General features: G+C 50.8%; 1 protein-coding gene across 4 annotated transcripts; it reads right to left on the bottom strand.

The window, feature by feature from the left end:
- Positions 1-8,011: 8,011 nt before the first annotated feature.
- EEF1D (eukaryotic translation elongation factor 1 delta) lies at positions 8,012-24,466 on the bottom strand. 4 transcript variants are annotated; one of them, XM_069732030.1, is made up of 9 exons: positions 24,323-24,466; positions 15,091-15,220; positions 13,683-13,754; positions 12,119-12,190; positions 11,473-11,560; positions 11,264-11,373; positions 9,000-9,224; positions 8,636-8,830; positions 8,012-8,096 (listed from the first exon to the last, which is right to left on the bottom strand). In XM_069732030.1, the coding sequence occupies exons 2-9, from the start codon at positions 15,214-15,216 to the stop codon at positions 8,058-8,060; spliced, it is 927 nt and encodes a 308-aa protein (XP_069588131.1). In that variant the 5' UTR covers positions 15,217-15,220; positions 24,323-24,466; the 3' UTR covers positions 8,012-8,057. The 4 variants fall into 4 exon arrangements, with proteins under 4 accessions (XP_069588131.1, XP_069588129.1, XP_069588132.1 ...); XM_069732028.1 differs by lacking the exon at positions 24,323-24,466 and adding an exon at positions 16,524-17,342; XM_069732031.1 differs by lacking the exon at positions 12,119-12,190.
- Between the last annotated feature and the right edge of the window lie 218 nt (positions 24,467-24,684).

Here is a 24,684-nt window from a genome sequence, read left to right as displayed (position 1 = left end):
TACGGATCTACATTATAAACTTCTGTGAAGCACTTGGTGGGTCAAACTGCTCACAACAGGCCAGATAAGTTCCTTAGGGGGTCTACTTTCAAAAATGGTGTCACTTATGGAGGGTTTCCACTGTTTAGGCACATGAGGGGCTCTCCAAAGGCAACATGGCTTCCCCTCTCAATTCCAGTCAATTTTGCATTGAAAAGTCAAACAGTGCTCCTTCCCTTCTGAGCTCTGTCATGCGCCCAAACAGTGGTTTACCCCCACATATGGGGTATCAGCGTACTCAGGACAAATTGTATAACAACTTTTGGGGTCCAATTTCTCCTGTTACCCTTGGTAAGGTAAAACAAATTGCAAATTGGATCTGGACTAATTTTTTCTGTGATTTTTTTTTTCTTTTTTTAACATTCCAAAAATTCCTGTGAAACTCAAAGGGTTAATAAACTTCTTGAATGTGGTTTTGAGCACCTTGAGGGGTGCAGTTTTTAGAATGGTGTCACACTTGGGTATTTTCTATCATATAGACCCCTCAAAGTAACTTCATATGTGATGTGGTCCCTAAAAAAAATGGTTTTGTAAAAATGTGAAGTCGCTGGTCAACTTTAACTCTTAACTTCCAAACAAAAAAAAAAAAATGTTGGTTCCAAAATTGTGCTGATGTAAAGTAGACATGTGGGAAATGTTACTTAAGTATTTTGTGACATATCTCCGATTTAAGGGCATAAAAAATTCAAAGTTGGAAATTGCGAAATTTTCGCCAAATTTCCATTTGTTTTTTTTCACAAATAAACGCAGGTAATATCAAAAGAAATTTTACCACTATCATGAAGTACAATATGTCTCGAGAAAATGTCAGAATCACCGGGATCCATTGAGTTTCAGAGTTATAACCTCATAAAGGAACAGTGATCAGAATTGTAAAACTAGGAGTTAGTCATACCGGTAACGGTATTTCCAGGAGTCCATCATGACAGCACCACAGGAGGTTGCTCTTCATATCCTTGATAGGGACAGGAACACAGAAGAGGTTAAATAGCCCCTCCCAACCTCCACCCCTCAGTGATTTTACAAAGTACCACATTAGGATGGATACAACACAATTTTATTGAACTTCCTCTCTACATGTTCATATCACATATCAGACAAGAGTTCAAGGGGGGGCAAATAATGGGTGCTGTCATGATGGACTCCTGGAAATACCGTTACCGGTATGACTAACTCCTAGTTTCCAGGTCGTCCACATGACAGCACCACAGGAGAAATACCAAATAACTCCTTTTAGGGCGGGATTACAGCTTGGAGGACTCTTCTCCCAAAGCTAGTCTGCTGCTTTGAGAGAACGTCCAGCTTGTAGTGCTTGCAAAAGGTATTTGAGCTAGACCAAGTTGCCGCCCGGCAAATTTGGTCCATAGATGCACCCGCACTCTCTGCCCATGAAGCAGATACTGCTCTCAGTGAGTGGGCTTTTAGGTGATCTGGAGGAGATTCACCGGCTGAAATATACGCAGCGCAAATGGTAGATTTGATCCATCTAGCCAGAGTCGCTTTTGAGGCTTTTTTGCCTCTATTCTTTCCAGACATCTGGATAAAGAGGTTTGAGTCAATTCTCCAGCTGTCTGTAAGTTTTAGATACTGCAATACTGTTCTCTTAACATCCAAGGAATGAAGAGAACGTTCTTTTTCGTTATTGTAGTTCTGGCAGAACGTAGGCAAAATTATTTCCTGGTTTCTGTGAAAGTCCGTCACAACTTTTGGAAGAAATGAAGGATCCAACTTTAAAACGATGCAATCTTCCTGTATCTTTAAGTAAGGATCTGTTATGGACAGGGCTTGAATTTCGCCTATTCGCCTTGCTGTCGTTATTGCGACGAGGAAAACAGTCTTGAATGTCACAGATTTTAGGTCTGCCTGATCAAGTGGCTCGTATGGAGCTTTCCGTAGCTCATTTAGTACCAAAGTGAGGTTCCATGAGGGTACTGAACTTCGTATTGTTGGTCTGATACGTTGTGTAGCTTTGATGTATCTCATTATCCAGGGATGATTCGCTAGTGGATAGTCATAAAAGGCAGTTAAAGCTGAGATTTGTACCTTTAGCGTACTAGGTCTCAAGCCCATATCAAAACCTGTTTGGAGAAAATTTAATATTTGAGGAATATCTGGTTGTTGGAGAACGGATATTGGAGTATTGGTCTGTGCACAAAATTTTTTCCAAATCTTCTGGTATATAGCCGAGGTCACCGGCTTTCTACTTTTTTTCATAGTTGAGATAACTGACTCAGACAGTCCCTTTGATCTCAAGATCTCCCTTTCAAGATCCATGCTGAGAGTTGTAGCATCTTTAGATTTTGATGGACCAATGGTCCCTGTATTAGAAGATCCCGTCTCAGTGGTAGTAACACTGGGTCTTCCACCGCCATCCACTTCAGCAGAGGAAACCAGCTCCTCTTGGGCCAATATGGCACTATTAGGATCACTACCGCTAGACTTTCCTGGATTTTCCTCAGAACTCTGGGAATTAGGGCTAGTGGCGGGAACGCGTATGCGAGTTCCATGTCCCAATGTTGAGCCAATGCATCTATGCCAGTTGGATTGTCTCTTGGATTTAGCGAAAAGAATTCTTTCGTTTTTGTATTGCTCCTTGAGGCGAATAAATCTATTTGTGGGGTGCCCCACTGTTGGATTAACTGAGTATAGATTTCCTCGTTTAGAGACCATTCTGACGGCTGTACCTTCTCTCTGCTGAGAAAGTCCGCTATTTGGTTCTGTGAACCTTTTAGGTGTACTGCTGTGATGGACTTTACGGTATTTTCCGCCCAGGAGAATATTTTTTCTGCTAGCGCCTGAAGTGGACGGTGCCTTGGTCCTCCTTGATGTAGGAGAAAGGCTACCGTGGTCGAGTTGTCTGAGAAGACTCGGATGTGGTGTCCCTGAATCTCGTGTTGGCACCTTTTTAGTGCTTCCCAGACCGCTCTGAGTTCCCTGTAGTTGGAGGAACTGTCGCGTATCGATGGTGGCCATGTCCCCTGAAGGTATCGACCTTCTATGTGGGCTCCCCAGCCCCTTGAGCTTGCATCGGTGGTTATATTTATGCATGGAGATATTTTCCATGGTTTTCCTCTTTTGAGGTTTTTTATGTCGATCCACCATGAGAGGGACTGCTTTACCCTGCTGGGTAACCACATCCTGTTGTCTAGTGAATCTTTTGTTCCATTCCATACCGAAAGAACTTCCCTTTGAAGCGTTCTGGAGTGAAACTGGCTCCACTGTACACTGGGAATGCACGAGGTCATCAGACCTAGAATCCTCATTGCTTTCCTGATGGAGATGTATTTCCGTTTTTTTATTGATTGAATTTCTTTTTTTATTGACCGTTGTTTTTGGTCTGGTAGGAAGGAGTATTCTAGTTCGGAATTTAGTAGTACCCCTAGAAATATCTTCTGCGTCTGTGGTTCGAGACTCGATTTTTTTGCATTTATTACCCACCCCAGACGTTTCAGGAGTGACGTGGTAATTTCTAAGGATTCTTCCATCTGTTGGGATGAATCTGCGATCAGCAACAGATCGTCCAGATATGGTGCGATGAGAACTTCCTTCTCTCTTAAGTAGGCCATGACCTCCGTCATGAGCTTCGTAAATATCCTTGGGGCAGAGGAGAGACCAAATGGTAGGCACTGAAACTGGAAATGAAGTATTTTCTTGTGGTTTCTTAATGCGAACCTGAGGAATTTTTGATCTGAGGGATGGATGGGAACATGATAGTAAGCATGTTTGAGATCTAGCGTGCACATTACAGAGTTCTTTTTTATTAGTGGTGTAATTGATTTGAGAGATTCCATCTTGAAGCGTTTGTACGCCACCCATTTGTTTAATGGTTTTAAGTTTATTATTGTTCGGTAATCTCCGTTTGGTTTTCTTATGGAGAACAGACTGGAGTAATGCCCCTGAAAATGTTGATGATGGGGTACCGGTATTATGACGTTTAATTCTAAGAGTTCCTGTATGTCTGTTATCAGCCTTTGATGTACTGCTGATGACTCCGTCTGTGTTACGCAGAATCTCTTGGGGGGTGGATGAGTAAACTCTATCCTGTAACCCTGTGCCACTGTCTGTAGAATCCACTGATTCTGAGTTATGTTCTGCCATCCTTCTTGGAAGTATTGTAGTCTCCCTCCTATATTGTTGGCGTCATTGTTTACTGGGTCCTGTTGATTGGTCTCGAAAGGAACCTCTTCCTCTGCCTCCTTTAGGGTAGCTCCACCTACCGGACTTCCCCTTGCCTCTGTAGTCCTGTCTTGGGTGGGAGCGAGTTTTTCGGAAGAATTGCGGTTTCTTTGGCTTCTCCTCAGGGAAGCCTTTCTTCTTATCAGACGCTTTTTCGAGTAGCTCGTCAAGGACTGGACCAAAGACGTGAGAACCTGAGAATGGAATCGAACACAGCTTGTTCTTGGATTGGGTATCTCCCGTCCACGATCTCAGCCATAAGGCCCTTCTTGCTGCGTTTGACAGTGCATTATTCCTGGCAGCAAAGCGTACGGATTCCGCTGAAGCATCTGCCATGAAATCAGTCGCCATCTTTAAAACTGAAAATGATTTAAGGATTTCTTCCCTTGGAGTTCTATTTTTAATATGACTCTCCATCTCGTCCACCCAAAGACTCATGGACCTTGCTACAGAGGTAGCCGCTATATTCGTCTTCATAATGGCGGCTGACGATTCCCAGGCTTTCTTAAGAAGATCTTCTGACCTCTTATCCATTGGGTCTTTTAACCCTGACGAGTCCTCAAAGGGAATAGCCGTTTTCCTTGTGACTTTGGCCACAGGAATGTCGATCTTTGGAACCGACTCCCAGACTTTAGTTTCTTCTGGGTCGAAGGGAAGACGGTATTTGAAGTCTCTCGGGACTACTAATTTTTTCCCCACATCTTCCCACTCTTCCATTATCATTGCAGTTATGTGATTGTTGACCGGGAAAACTCTATTCCTGCGAGTTCTCAGGCCCCCAAACATCTCGTCCTGAACTGATAAAGGCTCAGACGAGTCTTCTATTTTCATAGTGCTTCTTACTGCTTTTAGCAGTATATCCGTATTTTCGGATGAGAACAAGTATTTCTTTCGTTCTTCTGGAAGCACAGTAAATGTATTGTCCTCTTCATCCGAGCCGGGATCGGAATAACCTGAGACCTCTCCTTCCTCGGAACTCGCATCTATATCCCATCTAGGCCTTTTAGGCCGCGGAGACTGGGGTGGCACCATTGTAGACACTGTAGCTTGGACTTCGTCTCTAATCATGGATTTGATATTATCCAACAGCGAAGCCTGTTCATCTTTAAGAAGTTTAGCGATGCATTTTTCGCATAATTTCTTCTTATATCCCTCTGGGAGTTTGGTGGTGCACAATGGGCATCTCATAGTCCTTTTTTTAGTAGCTGACCTCTCGGGAATGTCCTTATCCTGAAAACGTAAAGGAGATCCCTGTAGCTACGGAACTAAAGTTCTGCAATGCATCCCATACCACTTACTACTCACATGGTCTGTGGCTAGCTCTAAGGATTGGACGTCTGGGCGAGTAGCACCTTCCATCTTCCTGGGTCAAATGTGCTGTCAGATGTCAGTCATTAAGTAGTCAATCTTACCCAGCTTCAAGACATCTGATTCGTCCTCCTTCCGAGCTCAGCTGCTGGCCTCCACGGTGATTTCAGGTCCCCAGCTGTACTGCGCATGCGTCATCTGGAACGCACGCCGACCAGCCTGGGACCTTCCTGGCGCATAGTCCGGATGCTGTTCCGGTCTTCATTCTCCCCCCCCCCGGCCTTCCCGCAGCTACCCGGCGCCCGGAAACGCTGCCGACCCCGGGAATCCGGCCACGCCCCCCGGAAGTAGTCACTCGACCGGAGCGCCGGACCGGAAGTCCTGGGTACAGCGCCAGCACCGGCCGCACGTGGAGCCTGAGGGGAGCGCTCAGCACCGCCGCCGCGGCTGCTGTCTCAGAGCCCCTTGTAAGGGGTTGAGGCAGACTTATGGGGAGCACACAGCTCTACCCGGTCGCGGAGGGACCTCCGTCGGTATCCTGCGACCTCCGGATCCTCGCGGCCAGAGCCCCCTCCAGGAGGATGGGACCGCACACGGGAGCTCCTGCTCGACCGAGACCTGATTTCTCATCAGGTAAAATCTTGATCTTCCTGGAGATCTCTCTCCTGCGTCCGTCCCTGATAGGGACAGAAAAACACTGAGGGGTGGAGGTTGGGAGGGGCTATTTAACCTCTTCTGTGTTCCTGTCCCTATCAAGGATATGAAGAGCAACCTCCTGTGGTGCTGTCATGTGGACGACCTGGAAAATTGGCCTGGTCATTAACGTGCAAACCACCCTTGGGGTAAAAGGGTTAATGAGCACTACAAGGTCAGACAAGTCCCACCACCACATGTCCTCAGGTGCAGAGTAAGCTCTACACCTTCTGGAATACTCCCTGGAGACCCCCACTGCTTTCATCACTTAGATGCCACAACTCTAAAGCCTATAAACCTGATTCCGTGACCCCTACATGACAGAAGAGGCGGACACGGGGGGGGGGGGGGGGGGGGGAAATCACACTGCCACATACACATGGTAATACACCTGATGCTGTGACCCCCTACATGACAGAAGAGGCGGACACGGGGGGGGGGGGGGGGGGATCACACTGCCACATACACATGGTAATACACCTGATGCTGTGACCCCCTACATGACAGAAGAGGCAGACACGGGGGGGGGGGAAATCACACTGCCACATACACATGGTAATACACCTGATGCTGTGACCCCCTACATGACAGAAGAGGCGGACACGGGGGGGGGGGGGGGGGGATCACACTGCCACATACACATGGTAATACACCTGATGCTGTGACCCCCTACATGACAGAAGAGGCAGACACGGGGGGGGGGGAAATCACACTGCCACATACACATGGTAATACACCTGATGCTGTGACCCCCTACATGACAGAAGAGGCGGACACGGGGGGGGGGGGGGGGGGGATCACACTGCCACATACACATGGTAATACACCTGATGCTGTGACCCCCTACATGACAGAAGAGGCGGACACGGGGGGGGATCACACTGCCACGTACACATGGTAATACACCTGATGCTGTGACCCCTACATGACAGAAGAGGCGGACACGGGGGGGGGGGGGGGGGGGGGAATCACACTGCCACATGTACATGGTAATACACCTGATGCTGTGACCCCTACATGACAGAGGAGGCGGACACGGGGGGGGGGGGGGGGGGGAAATCACACTGCCACATGTACATGGTAATACACCTGATGCTGTGACACCTACATGACAGAAGAGGCGGACACGGGGGGGGGGAATCACACTGCCACATACACATGGTAATACACCTGATGCTGTGACCCCTACATGACAGAAGAGGCGGACACGGGGGGATCACACTGCCACATACACATGGTAATACACCTGATGTTGTGACCCCCTACATGACAGAAGAGGCGGACACGGGGGGGGGGGGGGGGGGGGAGAAATCACACTGCCACATACACATGGTAATACACCTGATGTTGTGACCCCTACATGACAGAAGAGGCGGACACGGGGGGGATCACACTGCCACATACACATGGTAATACACCTGATGTTGTGACCCCTACATGACAGAAGAGGCGGACACGGGGGGAGGGGGGGAATCACACTGCCACATGTACATGGTAATACACCTGATGTTGTGACCCCTACATGACAGAAGAGGCGGACACGGGGGGAGGGGGGGAATCACACTGCCACATACACATGGTAATACACCTGATGCTGTGACACCTACATGACAGAAGAGGCGGACACGGGGGGAGGGGGGGAATCACACTGCCACATACACATGGTAATACACCTGATGCTGTGACCCCTACATGACAGAAGAGGCGGACACGGGGGGGATCAAACTGCCACATACACATGGTAATACACCTGATGCTGTGACCCCTACATGACAGAAGAGGCGGACACGGGGCGGAGGGAACACGCTGCTCTTTATTGACACCAGCCGACACGCTCCGGCCTAGATCTTGTTGAAAGCGGCGATGTCCACGCTCTGCACCTGAGAACAGAACAAGAGGCTGATAAATGGGCAGAAGGGAGCAATGCCATCACGTTTACATCCACTACTAAGCCTGACTGCTCTCATACTCCAGTCACCTCCAAAGCTGGAGTAAATGTCCCGTGCCCGCAGCCACAAGCTGCATGTGATGCTACACGGTGACAATTACAGGTCACTTTGGGGCTAGTCATCTCACCAGCACTGAAAGGGTTATTCTCAGCATTAAAACATGTCACCTCTTGCAAGGTTTGGTGATAATTGTAGAAGGATGGTTGGCACGCTGGGACCCCCACCAATCCCGACTACGGAAGGTCTTAAAATCCTGCCATCATTCTGTAGAGGATGATGGGAAAGTCCAGGCTCCGAGCCCTATGGAGAATGGCCGCGGTGACACTGCTCCATTCCCACAGGGCATTTCAGAGCCCCGTTCTCAGGATTGGTGGGGTCCAAGTGGTCAGACATTTTTATGCGATACCCCTGCAGGATGTGAGGGTCTCGCATAGACTGTGCGGTCTGTAGGACGATCCTGCAGAACTTACATGGTCCTCGAACTTTGTGATCTCCTCCTCCAGCATGTCCGTGCCAACCTTGTCGTCCTCCACCACACACTGGATCTGGAGCTTCTTGATGCCGTAGCCCACAGGCACCAGCTTGGAGGACCCCCAGAGCAGGCCGTCCATCTGCACGGAGCGCACGCATTCCTCCAGCTTCGCCATGTCAGTCTCATCATCCCACTGTGGAGAACACAACAGGGGTTATAGTTTGTGGCAGGAGACACCGCACACAGAGGCATGCTGCGCATTACACCTTGCAATCTGCTGGGCGCCTTTCACGCAGATGTCACCCAGATTCTGCAGCACTGGAAGGTTGTGCTGCCAACATCCAGTGCCGAGCACCACTCACCGGCTTCACGTCCAACAAGATGGAGGACTTGGCGATGAGTCCGGGCTTTTTGGATTTCTTTTCGGCATACTGCTGCAATCTCTCCTCTCGGATTCTGGCAGCTTCTGTGTCTTCCTCTTCGTCGTCGCTACCAAACAAGTCGATATCGTCGTCCTCATCCTCTTCTGCCTTCGATTGTGGGGCTGCAGCTGGCGGGCAAGCAGGTGCCGGTCTTGGGGCAGGAAGCTATAGAAAAACAAAAACACATAATTATATAAGTATGAGTCACCGGTATCCTGTGTAGAAGTCGTTGCGTTTTCATTCTTTCGTCAGTCTTCGCCATTTCTTATACCGGATCAGGGTTTTCTTTTTGTGAGACAAGTTGTAGATTTATCCCCTTCACGACCCATGACGTATAGGTATGTCATAGGTCGTGTATCCCCCTTTGGTACGGGCTCTGGCTCTGAGCCCCCATCTTTCCCCACACATGACAGCTAGTCTGATCAGCCATCATGTGCCCCTAACAGCCGCGGGTGGAATCACAATACACCAACAGCTGTTATGTTAAATACCGCTGTCAGCGGGTCAAAAGCCCCGCCCATCGGCACCTGTCACATGATCATAGGGCGCCAATGGGCAGGCATCACAACTGGAGATCTGCAGAAGACCCCCCCACCATTCCTGTCATTGCAGATCAGCAATGGACGCCGTGGACGGTGCTCATCGGAGATGATGATTTCTGCAGGGCAGACGATCGCAGCTTCAAGTCTCCTAACGAAACTATTGAAGCCTAAATGCAAAAAGTAGAAAAAATATATATATTAAAAAAAAAAAAAAAAAATTCAAATCGCCCTCTTTTGCCCGAAATTAAAATCATAAAGAAGAAAAAAAAAAAAAATTGGTATCGCCGCATTCAGAAGTGTCCGATCTATCAAAATATAAAAATAATTAATCCGATTGGTAAATGGTGAAATGAGAAACAAAAATTAAAAAAACAGAATTATGTTTTTTTTTAGGTTCGCAGCAACATTACAATAAAAGCCGATCAAAACATTGTATCTATCCCAAAATGGTGTCAATAAAAACATCAGCTTGGTGCACAAAAAATAAGCTCTCACTTAGCAGCAGATCCTGAACAGTGTTTTGTTTTTTTTGTTTTTTTTCCCCACAAACTTTGGATTTTTTCTTAAATAAAGAGGAACCTAGACATGTTTGGTGTCTATGAACTCATAATGACCTGGAGAATCATAATGGCAGCTCAGTTTTAGCATTTAGTAAACAGAAAAAAAACTAAAAATTGTGGAATTACACAGGTGTTTTTTTTTTTTTTTTGCAATTTCCCCACACTTGGAATTTTTTTCCCAATTTCCAGTACACGATGTGGTTAAACCAATGGTGTCGCTCAAATGTACAACTCATCCTGCAAAAAAATAACCTCCTCACGGCTATATTGATGGAAAAATATAAAAATAAAAAATAAAAAACAACCTTATGGCTCTGGGAAGAAGGGGTGCAAAAACAAAAACTGAAAATCCCAAGGTTGTGAAAGGGTTTCCGTCCCATAGAATCTTATAAGCACCAACTGTCCCCAAATCTCAGCGATGGAACATTCCCTCATGGGACACAGATTTTACCCAGTAAATGAGACTGGACAATAAAACATCCATCTTGGAGGAAAAAGATGGCGGCTGTGTAATATACTTGGCATCTGCCCTATGTGGACCGGGCACAGCTCAGCCCCACAACGTATATATCCATCACAGAGAGCTAAGGGTTAACCCTTCCAGACCAGCAAAATTGTTTTTGCAACCCCCCATAACCTTTTTATTTATTGTTCACCTTGGCTGTAGGAGTCTTTCCTTTCTTTGCAGGATGACTTGGATTTTTTTTTTTTGCATTTTTTTAAATTTATTTTTTTATAGTAATTTTATATGTTAAAATTTGAATAATTAGTCCAGAGAAATAGTGGTGAAAAACACGAGTCGCCATTTTCTGAGAGCTGTAACCTTATCCAGGCCCTTGATGCGTCAGTATGAAGGTTTGTTTTTTGTGGGTTAAGCTGTATTTTTATTGGTACCATTTTGTGTACAGAAAACTTTACTTTTTTTATCACTTTTTATTGCATTTTCTCGAGGAGGTGCAAAGATTTGGCTTTGTGAGTCTATGAAGATGGTGGTAACTGAGGATGGCAGCTGCGATCAGAGCCAGCACAGGTCGCTGGGGTGTGACAGCCCCCTGCCACTGACGCAGATAAGTGATGAATCCCCCCTATAAGCCCCACATACCTTGCACACAGGGGGATGCAGGGGGGCCGATGCTTTGGAGGTCGCGGACTTCTCCAGTGTACTGACCCGGCTTTCCAGTTTGGAGATGGCCGACTGAAGGTCCCTCACCACTAAAACCATGGAAACGAGGGTGGATCAATATACAATAAGCCACGGGTGGTCTGCGGCCCTGCCCTCGGCACAGAGACAGTCACCCCCCCGGCACGCACCTTTGTGCAGGCTCTGGTTCTCATGTTCTAGGCTGGCGACCCGTGACAGGAGCTCGCAGCTCTCTCCGCTGTTAGGGGCGGCCGCACTCTGCAAAAGTAACCGGGAGAAAAAAAAGATTAAGACCTGCAAAAAACGACGGACAAAAAACGTGTAACAGACCCCGACTAATGGATATAGGCTGAGATGTGATGACCAGCGGTGGGGGAGGGGTATAACATACTAGGCTGCGGCCCCTTAAGATGATCGAGGGGCGACAGGGAGCAGATGGAGGACACTTTAGTGCAGCCAAAGGCGAGAGCTCGGCTCCAGGAAAGAGCAGAATCCCAGCAGCCAAGAGCAGAAACTAAGACGGACATGCAGACTGGGGGGGCGTACGACCTCAATATGGGTGGGAGACCCCCTTATATCAACCTTGTATTCTTCTATAGCACAGAAAGAGAAGAGCAACTCCACCCTATGTAATACAGTCACATCCAAAGCTGCATTCACAGCCCGGCCTATTCTGTGCAGTCCTCAGCGAGGCGAGCGCAGCTCTGGATGTGACTGGAGCAGACGTGATGCAGGTGCTGCCCCCATAGAGGACATGTGTAACCTCTGCAGGGCCTGACCGTAAACCCCAGGGGTCTCAGGAGGGATTAGACTTACAGTATGGGACCCTGTTTGGCTCGGGGGAGGGGGAGCCTGGCCTTCCTTAGGACTATGCAGGACTGTCCTCAGCTAGAAAGGGGGAGAAATGTGGATTTGTTTAATGACTGAAAACGGGACATCGGGGGGACGCAGGCAAGAAGGAATGGGGGGACGGAGAGACAGGAGCAGCCATGCAGAGGAAGACTGGGGAGGATTAATGGAAGTCATGCACAGGACGCCAAGGTCAGCCATCAGTCCCTACACACCGGTCCGGTAAGTTAGCAAGTAGTCAAGCGGACCCCCCTACCCCACCACCCTGTATATAACATGGCATCTACAATAACAACGCAGAGATCTGCTGCTTTTCTATGGATCAGATCTTATATTCCGGCCACATCTAGAGCTGCACGAATACTTGGGTGTAAACACTTATTCTTTATGCATTGTAATAACGGACTGCAGCTTGGGATGTGAGCGGAGTATAAAACATCAAGCAACTCAAAAATCAGTGCTGCAAAGTAATGATGTGCATAATATGGAGGTTTAGCTGTAAAGTGTTGCCCGATTCCAGGAGTGTGCACAGTAATGGCGTATACGACCTGCGGTGCGGCTCCGCTTTACACAGCAGCCGCAGACACAGACCGTCAGGAGCGCGGCCAGTTACTGTGCACCCCTGCCTCCATCACGTCCCATAATCAGGCCAATCTGGAGGGGGCGCAGCGTTACTGACCATACACAGGAGGGTTGGAACAAAACTCAAAAACAGAAAAAGAAAATTGCCTGGAGGAGACCGGAAGCGGCAAGTCCGGCTGCAGCATCATGGGAGCGCGATACTGCCCCCTGTGGGCATGTTCACACAGGGTGCACACGCAGAGGATGCCAGTATGGCATGTTACTATATGTCTTCCTCACGCTGGCAGTTTTCTCGCAGTGAAAGCCACAACGCTCGGTGCAGATTTTGGCAGAGACCTTCAGGGTTTTTCCAGCCTCAAGTTCCCAGGAGAAATCTGCATCAAAGCGGCGTCACTTTCCCCCTCGCTGAAATTTACCACTGCGATCAGTGAGGCTTATTCAGCAGAAGGCAAAGCGGTTTCTGATGGATTTTGCAGCCGATGCGACTCAAGAATCTAAATCAAAACCCTGTGTGTGAACATGACCCTCCGGGGGCTTCACACATCAGCAGGAGTAGTCCCCCGCCGTGTGCATCTGCCCAGCTTTCACCCTCGTCCCAGGCTCCTGGTCAGAGTCTGATGGGGAATGTCCACTGAGGGTGTTTCCCGCAGAGTGTGGACGGGCAGGGATAAAATCTCAGCGTCGCCTGCTCCATCCACCAGTAATGGGGGAGGAATGGCCGCCACCTCCGGGCCTCTGCAGCTGCCAGCAGATCGGGCTGCATCACTTTGAGTTTTGCTCGGAGTTCTCCCATACACCCTGTCAGAACACCGGAGATCGATCAGACACGTCAGTGTTAGTGATGGCGGACGGCAGACCTCGGCACACACGGGTTATTACACACAGCAGGAGGTAGAGGACGGCGGCCGCCTCTGGTGACGGGACGGCAGCACCGCCTGCAGGTACTCACTCCGGCCAGCGATTTCTGGATATTCTCCCTGGCTCTGGCAATGTCCTTGAGGATTGTACTTGCTCCGTCTTCCTGTAGGCCGTGCACAAAGAACCACACACACATTTACATGTTACCAGCGATGGCAGATCGAGCTGACGGGAGGGAATATACAGGTGGCAGCGCCCGGAGCAGGGCGAGGATGCAGATACGGGGCGAGGATGCAGATACGGGGCGAACACCACCACAGAGCAAGAGGCAAGCGGCCAAAAGGAAGAGAAGCAGACGCCAAACCAGCCGGCGGGGGAAGAAGCGGCCACAGGACACTCGGTACATACAGCCGTTTGTGGTGACATTGGGGTCTGGCGTACAGGGGTCCCCACATCAGCAGGACACTCAGTACATACAGCTATCTCTGGAGTCCGATGTACAGGGTTCCCCACACCATCAACAGGACACTCGGTACATACAGCCATCTGTGGGGTCCAATGTACGGGGTCCCCGCACCATCAACAGGACACTCAGTACATACAGCCATCTATGGGGTCCGATGTACGGGGTCCCCGCACCATCAACAGGACACTCAGTACATACAGCCATCTGTGGGGTCCGATGTACGGGGTCCCCGCACCATCAACAGGACACTCAGTACACACAGCCATCTGCGGGGTCCGATGTTCGGGGGTCCCCGCACCATCAACAGGACACTGAGTACATACAGCTATCTGTGGGGTCCAAAGTACGGGGGTCCCCACACCATCAACAGGACACTCAGTACACACAGCCATCTGTGGGGTCCGATGTTTGGGGGTCCCCGCACCATCAACAGGACACTCAGTACACAGCCATCTGTGGGGTCCGATGACAAGTGGAGCAGCCAGACCCCATTTTCAACATCTCTGCCTGAGGTCTAATAATTTTGCTTTCTGGCCACATGTAGGACAGGAAAGATTTTCCGCCTCAGGAATGTCTGACAGCAAGCAGAGATCTTGAAAAGCGAGGAAGATAAATCATCCGGGCGAGCGCCCTCCACACACTGGACCAGATTAGGCAAAAGCAGGATTGGGGGTCCCTTTAATTTGCAATTTCAGGTATTCAGGCCCCCACCAGATGTCCCCCATGTGTCAGACAACCACACCACCCATGTGAAAAAGTAAATGCCCCCTCCGATACCGGAATCCAGCCGCCACAATGGATCCTTGGGTGCCGAATAATTTGGAAGGACAATGACTCAAGACGTCGGCAGGAGCACATGGGAGTCATACCAGATACTGCAGCCGGACCTGAAACCTTCAGCGCACGTACCGCTGCACCCAGTGACCTGGGGCGAGGGGGCCATTACTTTAGCACAAGAGTGACATGATAGTTGAAGAACATGTATCCTCCATGCACGTGGAGCTATTAGCCCTGCGCCCTCCGCGGTGCTCACCTGCGTTTGGTTCTCGCAGTCGGGTCCAGACTTCTGGGTCAGTTGCTCGTAATACTGCTTCTCGGCATCGTCGTATTTGTACTTATCGAACCAGATCTTGTCTGTACTCAGGAATGACGCCGCCATGTCTCTGTAAGATACACAGCAACAAGAATGAGGCCAACATGAGGGCAAAACAGCAGCACCGAGCCGATGCCGGCCAACGTGAGGGCAAAACAGCAGCACCGGGCCGATGCTGGCCAACGTGAGGGCAAAACAGCAGCACCGAGCCGATGCCGGCCAACATGAGGGCTAAACAGCAGCAGCGGGCCGATGCCGGCCAACATAAGGGCAAAACAGCAGCACCGGGCCGATGCCGTGTGTGCAGGAGGCTCGACAAGTTTCATCCACCATGTGAGGGCCCGACGGGCTCAGGGCTAAGGAGCCTCTGTGATATGGGTACAGTACAGGACGCATGCAGCTCCGGAGGGTGTCATTAACTACAGCACCCACCCCTGTGGATGGATCATTACCCCCCAATTTTCATTTTTTTTTTTTAATCCCGGGGAGGATATGGAAGGTCTTAAAGGGAATGTATCTCTGATAAGGGCAAGGAATGAACAAGGTTGTTGCCTTGAAATACTAAAAAAAAAAAAAAAAAGTCTCGAAGCCCCACGTAAAAATCTGCCATCTCATTTTGTGTTTTAATTCTATTTTCAAACCCCTCTGCTTGCTGTCAGTGAACTGAACACGGAGTCCAGGCCATGTTGTATGCACGCAATCAGCCCACTCACTCGCCCGGATGTAGGATCCCGACCAGTGGATAAAATCACGTCCACTGGCTCTAATCTTGTGATAGGAGCGGCAGCATGGCTCCCCCCATCCCAGGCTGTTCGATCTGTTTGGACCCCACCGTGAAGATAATTGGTAAGTAAACCGATTTCCCTGTAATATGGACACCTCACTGGTGTCAGACGCCTTTATGTGCAAGATTGTGGGTTACTGGAGTTCTCCCACGGGGGGTGCTGAGGATGTGGCACGGTCAGGTGCCCTGTCCTGATAATACCTGCCAGGTGGCGGACCTGTCAGAGGTTCTGGATAGCTGCTATAATGGATGCATCTTACCAGGTGTCACTGACACGCTGCAACAAACCACAATGAGAGAGACGTGTACTATGTCTGCCAGCTACGCAGTAACAGAACCTCAGAATCAGAATGCGGTTTTATCTGTGCAAAATCTGTCACTGACAGATAAGAAGATGGTAAAGAAGGGAACAAAGCAGATTAGGAAGCTGAGAGGGGTCTCGGTGACGGCAGAGGCCTTGGGTGCGGAGGGCATCGCCTATGTGCGAGTCCCACCTGTGGCCTCACACCGACAAAATGACACACTGACATTAGAGCACACAACGTGACATCACTACAGAAGGATATATAAATATATATTAGGCTCCTACTTCTTGCCACTGTGTCTGCTTTTTACAGCCCTGGGGCGTTTGGCTACAGATGGTGACTTGTAGTACTTCATGGTGTCGGTGGTCCTATGGCTTCGGGTGGAGTGGAAGTCTTCTTCGGCCTGGTCGTACGCGACCTTGTCCAGCCATACCCTTTCGCTGTCGCTGTGCAGATAGTACGTGGGGTAATACAGCGCGTTGGTGGTGGCCTCCTCCGGGATACTGGCCAGTTCCTTCCTCTGCTTCCCGGCAGATTTGCGGCTCCATTTGTCCTTTTTAGCCCTTTTGCCGGTGTGGTGGCTCCAGGCGTTGGGGTTGGGTTTGGCTTGTGCCACATGCTCATAGTACCGTGCCTCCGCCTGGTCGTACAGCGACTTGTCCAGCCACACCTCGGACAGCAGGCTCTGCAGCCCGGCCCAGTGGGGCTTCCCGTTCACAGTGCGGTCCGATGCTATGGCGTTTACAGTTAGTGGATTGTGCACGGCGGCCGGGGTCGGGGTGGCACTTGCGTATCCTTCGTCGGGTGTCTTTGGTGCCGTGCAGTCAGGAGAGAGCAGGTTGAGGTTTAGCACACGGGGAACGAGCGGGGAGGAAAACCGCATGACAAAATGGCTCTCTGCATCCTCGAAGTTGAACTTGTTGACCCAGATGCCTTTGCTTACGTGGTGGCATGCCACCGTACTAGCGTGGCAGCAGCCGCCCATGGCACTGTTCTTGTGTTTTTTAATGGCAGTCGCCTTGGCTGAAGGCAGGAGGTTCTGCTCCGTGGCCAGCCTGGCGTGGTAATAACATTCAGCGTCATCGTAGACATACTTATCCAACCATACAGAGTCTGCCATCATGCCAAGGAGTGCGGCCTCTGCCTTCAGAGGAGAGTCTTTGTTTCGGGGGGACCTTCGCCTCTTTTTCTGCTTTTTGCCGTTGACTTTCTTCTGGTCGGTGGTCAGGGAGTTCTCCAAGGGTTCGGACTGGGAGTCGTTTGTTTCTTCGTTCTTCTTAGGGTTTGGCGTTGTCTGAGTTTCGCCCACGAGTTTGGCGCCATCCTCACACTTGAGTTTTTCTACCCAGCTGGACTCGGCCGGGCTTTGATGCTTCCTCGTCCTCATCTTCACCGTCCAGCAGCATTAAAAGACAACAAGAGCTGTAACGCCAAATAGAAGTGCACAAGCAACACAGGTAGTTTACCAGAGAAGACCCATGGGGCCGAAGGGGTAAAGATGGGCGGCCATGGAGGCTCAGACTGATCAGACGTGATACTGGAGGCTGCTCATCCCTATGGGGAGGACCAACTCATTACAAGCCATCAGGGGCAGTCACAACCTGCGGCAGAAAACTACAACTTAATGCAAAAGTAAGAGACCCCTTCAATGGCAACTTTGTAAAAGAGTGGTACTTGAGCCTTGCCCAGCGAAGCATTAGAGGGTGGGGATCCGAGGGGTCTTCTCTGGTTAAGACCACATTTCTACGAAGCCATATCATGCAATGATCTGCAGATGGACCATGAACGCGCTTCCAACTCCTGCTGCAAAAAACACAGGAGACCCGGGGGAGGTGGAACTGAATTCAGCATGGTGGAGTAGTAGTTCGAGAAGGTGGAGTAAACGATGGATGAACCGGCATTACTACGGAAGAGAAATAATTGGGACCCGCTGCCAACCATGAAGAGGAACTGGATGAAGCCAGAGGAGACGTCGCTACCAGCATGCCTCCAATACATGACGCTACACAACAGCTGCACCCTGGAGGAACTCCAGAGACATCTGCTTCCATCGGGTTCAGCTGCCAATACTGTGTACGGGCCGTCACTGGGCAGATTGGCTCCACGTATAATATATAGGCTGGTAGTAGCAGTTCCGCTCCATGGTTGTGCCTTCCCGATGGTGGTATTGGTGCAGATAGACACATGCAATGGAAACTACAGAGCTCTGAAGGAAGATAGGGGAGGTCAGGATCAGCCAGACAGATACACAGAGAGAAGGGAAATGACGATCTGTGCGGCCGCACGCAGCGGATTATCCCAGACAACATCTGATGTAAGAACTTAACACTACAGATCGCTCTGGTCCTCATGGTGGAGTCCGACACCTCGATGCAGATCTGCTTCTATATCTCAGTGACCCTCCTACTTTTATCCTGGGGCTCAATCTAACGATCTGAAATGTCAGATAGTCCACAGTGACATGTAGATAGGATGTACGTCACTCGTTATAAGAATATGGCTCCAGGATAGGTTACCACTCAATATACTCAGTGAAGAAAGAATCTGGCACTCCTCAGCTTGCAGAAAAATAATAATCAGATTAATTAGCAAAGCAATCCAAAAGACGCTTTGTTCGAAAGGACGTTCTTCAGACAGATTGCATATGGTGCCCTGCATGTAACAGCGCTGCGAGGAATAGGGATTCAATACCAATAGGATTTGTGGCAGATACTTTCGTCACCAAGTCCACAGTTACACGTAGGCAATCTGTGGCTATCCTGTCCTTTCCTGAAACTTTTTATTGGCTTAACCTGTGGAAGTGTCTATGTGGTTATCGCCATCATCCCCAATTTCCAGCTCCGCGCCTCTTCTGGGTCACGTGATAACTACTGACTTGCCAGCTCACACCAGGATCCATGTATGAGCTGGAAGGGGCTTCTACAATGTGAGTGTATGTAACAAATATCCGTAGCCGGCACGTCAGAATCGCTGTCACGTGACCTAGAAGAGGAGCTGAAAGCCGGTGAAGACGGCAATTCACCCGACTAATGGCCAGGAGGGCGGAGAGGGCCCCCGCCGCAGGCCCGGACTATGACCTTTCTTGTGATCAGTGGGATCTCCAGCAATAAAGACACTTGACAATCCTGTAGACAGGAGATAAGCGATTCTGGCACGACTCTGATTTCCTATTAATTTCCTATAATTACCCTGTAGGGAGGCCGCTAAAACAGACAGCAAACATGGCTGAGTGCTGGGCTCTGCTACATATCCATACACTACCAGTATTCTCATTACTAAACATCTGTCTCACTAAATCCTCCAGAAATGACTGAAAGAAAGAACCGTAGGATGGAGCGATGGATGGGGAAATCGTGCAGACATGCAGGTGGAGCAGACTACAGTGTGCATACTCACTATGTACCGCAGGAGAACTGCGCAGCAGAGTCAGCAGAAAAGAGAAAGTGGCAAGGTTAGAAGAGAGCGCGACCTCAGGAGCAGGACTGAGACACAAAGAATCAACATCTCAGAATTTCATGTAAATTACAGATATTTCTTCATAAGGGCGACCCCTTGAAACAATGCGACCCACCCTGTCAAAGACTGCGGGAGCCATTACCAGAGCGCCGAGCCCCTCACTCATCTACACACAACCAGAGAGCAGGAGAACAACAGAGCCGCGGAGGACAGCAGGTCATTCAGGTCTGCATTGTGCTGCTCCTCAGTTATTCCTCCTGGATAACTAGGAATACATCGATGCCATTCCCCTTTTCAGCACTGATCGGACAGGACACCCCGTCCCCCCCTAGCCTGTGACACCCACCCGGCAATTAATTCCCACATTTTTCAGAAGGAAGAAAAGAAATACGAGGATTCACTATAACAAATGAATCGTGACGGCTATTTATACTTGTCATTCGCACTTTACTTTTCAGATTCTATTTAGTTTTTGGGGACTTTTTCCTTACATTTTTTATTGGTCCCGCAGCCAGGGGCGGCTGATCAATGTCACAAGGGGCCAAATGAGACACAGATTACGTGGACGAGGGACGGAATAATAGTCGTAGTAGTGGTCACTTCCACAGCTGGGAAAAAAACTCCAGAGTAGCTGTGGACGCGGCGAAAGGACAGCGGAGGAAAACTGCACAATGGTCAGCAATGCAGACAATCCACTGCACAGAAATGCTTCACATGCTGCAGTCAGAGATTCACAGCAGCATCTAAGGGTTTAACAGCAGCGAGCAGAGCCCAGATCGCTTCCAGATGATGGCTACACAACACAGCCGGCATCTAGCGGGTATAAAAATATATATATATATAAATAAAATAGATAAATATATAAAAATAAAGATGATTATTATGGTGCAGGCTCCGCTCCTGAGCCCAGATCGCACACAAGGACCTGACAAGTCCAATATCAGGAAGGGATGTAATATATTCCTTGCACCGGCGATGCTCATCAGCTCTGACCCCCGTGTCCCCCTACAGTGGTCACATCACACAGGGCTCAAAGCGGACAAACGGTGCAGGAACTAGGAACAGCCTTAATTTTTTATTCAATTATAGGCCCTCAGAAGGCTTAAAGGTGCCGTCCAGTAGTGGATAACCCCTTTACGGGTGAGATAACCCATTAGGACTATGGACATGATGAGCATTAATAAGAATCCTGAGCCTTGTGCACTCATCACACAGGTCTTATACTCATCCAGACGTCACATGTGCACAGCGCCAATACCCCGTCACCCGCCCCACATGCGGTCATAGTCAGAATGGCCGGTGACTGACTGCAGCATCTAAGGAGTTAACCTGGGATTGGAACGGGTTCTGCCTGCATCTCCCTCCACAGCCGACTTCATACACACGCTCTGTATAAAGGCCCGGCCATCCCCCTCCACAGCCGACTTCATACACACGCTCTGTATATAGGCCCGGCCATCCCCCCTCCACAGCCGACTTCATACACACACGCTCTGTATATAGGCCCGGCCATCCCCCTCCACAGCCGGCTTCATACACACGCTCTGTATATAGGCCCGGCCATCCCCCTCCACAGCCGGCTTCATACACACGCTCTGTATATAGGCCCGGCCATCCCCCTCCACAGCCGGCTTCATACACACTCGCTCTGTATATAGGCCCGGCCATCCCCCTCCATAGCCGACTTCATACACACACGCTCTGTATATAGGCCCGGCCATCCCCCTCCACAGCCGGCTTCATACACACGCTCTGTATATAGGCCCGGCCATCCCCCTCCACAGCCGGCTTCATACACATTCGCTCTGTATATAGGCCCGGCCAGCCCCCTCCACAGCCGGCTTCATACCCACACGCTCTGTATATAGGCCCGGCCAGCCCCCTCCACAGCCGGCTTCATACCCACACGCTCTGTATATAGGCCCGGCCATCCCCCTCCATAGCCGACTTCATACACACACGCTCTGTATATAGGCCCGGCCATCCCCCTCCACAGCCGGCTTCATACACACGCTCTGTATATAGGCCCGGCCATCCCCCTCCACAGCCGGCTTCATACACATTCGCTCTGTATATAGGCCCGGCCAGCCCCCTCCACAGCCGGCTTCATACCCACACGCTCTGTATATAGGCCCGGCCATCCCCCTCCACAGCCGGCTTCATATACACACGCTCTGTATATAGGCCCGGCCATCCCCCTCCACAGCAGTCTTCATACACATACGCTCTGTATATAGGCCCGGCCATCCCCCTCCACAGCCGGCTTCATACACATTCGCTCTGTATATAGACCCGGCCAGCCCCCTCCACAGCCGGCTTCATACACACGCTCTGTATATAGGCCCGGCCATCCCCCTCCACAGCCGGCTTCATACACATTCGCTCTGTATATAGGCCCGGCCAGCCCCCTCCACAGCCGGCTTCATACCCACACGCTCTGTATATAGGCCCGGCCATCCCCCTCCACAGCCGGCTTCATATACACACGCTCTGTATATAGGCCCGGCCATCCCCCTCCACAGCAGTCTTCATACACATACGCTCTGTATATAGGCCCGGCCATCCCCCTCCACAGCCGGCTTCATACACATTCGCTCTGTATATAGACCCGGCCAGCCCCCTCCACAGCCGGCTTCATACACACACTGTATATAGGCCCGGCCATCCCCCTCCACAGCCGGCTTCATATACACACTGTATATAGGCCCGGCCATCTCCCTCCACAGCCGGCTTCATACACACACTGTATATAGGCCCGGCCATCCCCTCCACAGCCGGCTTCATATACACACTGTATATAGGCCCGGCCATCTCCCTCCACAGCCGGCTTCATACACATTCGCTCTGTATATAGACCCGGCCAGCCCCCTCCACAGCCGGCTTCATACACACACTGTATATAGGCCCGGCCATCCCCCTCCACAGCCGGCTTCATATACACACTGTATATAGGCCCGGCCATCTCCCTCCACAGCCGGCTTCATACACACACTGTATATAGGCCCGGCCATCCCCTCCACAGCCGGCTTCATATACACACTGTATATAGGCCCGGCCATCTCCCTCCACAGCCGGCTTCATACACATTCGCTCTGTATATAGACCCGGCCAGCCCCCTCCACAGCCGGCTTCATACACACACTGTATATAGACCCGGCCAGCCCCCTCCAAAGCCGGCTTCATACACACACTGTATATAGGCCCGGCCATCCCCCTCCACAGCCGGCTTCATATACACACTGTATATAGGCCCGGCCATCTCCCTCCACAGCCGGCTTCATACACACACGCTCTGTATATAGGCCCGGCCAGCCCCCTCCACAGCCGGCTTCATACACACACGCTCTGTATATAGGCCCGGCCAGCCCCCTCCACACACGCTCTGTATATAGGCCCGTCCATCCCCCTCCACAGCCGGCTTCATATACACACTGTATATAGGCCCGGCCATCTCCCTCCACAGCCGGCTTCATACACACACGCTCTGTATATAGGCCCGGCCAGCCCCCTCCACAGCCGGCTTCATACACACACGCTCTGTATATAGGCCCGGCCAGCCCCCTCCACAGCTGGCTTCATACACACACGCTCTGTATGTAGGCCCGACCATCCCCCTCCACAGCCGGCTTCATACACACACTCTCTGTATATAGGCCCGGCCATCTCCCTCCACAGCCGGCTTCATACACACACTGTATATAGGCCCGGCCATCTCCCTCCACAGCCGGCTTCATACACACACTCTCTGTATATAGGCCCGGCCATCCCCCTCCACAGTCGGCTTCATATACACACTGTATAAAGGCCCGGCCATCTCCCTCCACAGCCGGCTTCATACACACACTTTCTGTATATAGGCCCGACCAGCCCCCTCCACAGCCGGCTTCAAAAACACACGCTCTGTATATAGGCCCGGCCATCCCCCTCCACAGCCGGCTTCATACACACTCGCTCTGTATATAGGCCCGGCCATCCCCCTCCACAGCCGGCTTCATACACACACGCTCTGTATATAGAGGCCCGGCCAGCCCCCTCCACAGCCGGCTCCATACACACACTGTATATAGGCCCGGCCATCTCCCTCCACAGCCGGCTTCATACACACTCGCTCTGTATATAGGCCCGGCCATCTCCCTCCACAGCCGGCTTCATACACACACGCTCTGTATATAGAGGCCCGGCCAGCCCCCTCCACAGCCGGCTTCATACACACTGTATATAGACCCGGCCAGCCCCCTCCACAGCCGGCTCCATACACACACTGTATATAGGCCCGGCCAGCCCCCTCCATAGCCGGCTTCATACACACTCGCTCTGTATATAGGCCCGGCCATCCCCCTCCACAGCCGGCTTCATACACACACGCTCTGTATATAGAGGCCCGGCCAGCCCCCTCCACAGCCGGCTCCATACACACACTGTATATAGGCCCGGGCATCTCCCTCCACAGCCGGCTTCATACACACTCGCTCTGTATATAGGCCCGGCCATCCCCCTCCTCGGTTTCTCCTTCCGCCACACCGGTGCTTTATGCTCAGTACAGTCCCGAAGACCCTCCGGTTAATGACTCAGCCCTCACCACCCAGCCCGCCAGTCAGCAGCCCCACGAGCCCGGCCCGGTACTCACGCTGCAGCCGCTGCCGTGTCAGGAGAGAGCGCGGGAGGAAGGAGCGAACCACGTGACCTGCCAGCTCTAATAACCAGCGCACGGGCAGGACCGTACCACTATTCAATCTAGGGTGGATACGGGAGAGAGAAAACCGGCGTCTAAACCAACACTGACATATTCGCACGTTACTGCGCTCTCTCCGCTCATGTTATGCATCCAGGGCGTTTACCTATTATTGAGCCGGTGATTTTACCTCAGTTCGTTATTTTGTCCCATGACAGGGAGGATGGTTGAGTCCTTAACGCAGACGCAGTGTAGGCGTGCGCTCCTGCGCATGTGTACTGCTTTGACAGAAGGTGACAGCTGGAGCTCGAGCGCAT

This window comes from Ranitomeya imitator, chromosome 6, assembly GCF_032444005.1.
Source record: "Ranitomeya imitator isolate aRanImi1 chromosome 6, aRanImi1.pri, whole genome shotgun sequence".
In the NCBI taxonomy this organism is placed as follows: Eukaryota; Metazoa; Chordata; class Amphibia; order Anura; family Dendrobatidae; genus Ranitomeya; species Ranitomeya imitator.
The sequence above is the reverse complement of the archived record's forward strand: the minus strand, read 5'-3'. Positions and strand labels throughout refer to the sequence as shown.

What these genes read in the sequence shown, in the direction of transcription:
- EEF1D (XM_069732029.1), bottom strand. Translation starts at nt 17,362, where the DNA reads ATGATGGCAGACTCTGTATGGTTGGATAAGTATGTCTACGATGACGCT. An exon ending in GAACCAGAGCCTGCACAAAG is followed by an intron (nt 11,374 to 11,472) that starts GTGCGTGCCGGG and finishes CCATGGTTTTAG; the next exon opens with TGGTGAGGGACCTTCAGTCG. An exon ending in TCACAAAGTTCGAGGACCAT is followed by an intron (nt 8,097 to 8,635) that starts GTAAGTTCTGCA and finishes TTCTGTTCTCAG; the next exon opens with GTGCAGAGCGTGGACATCGC.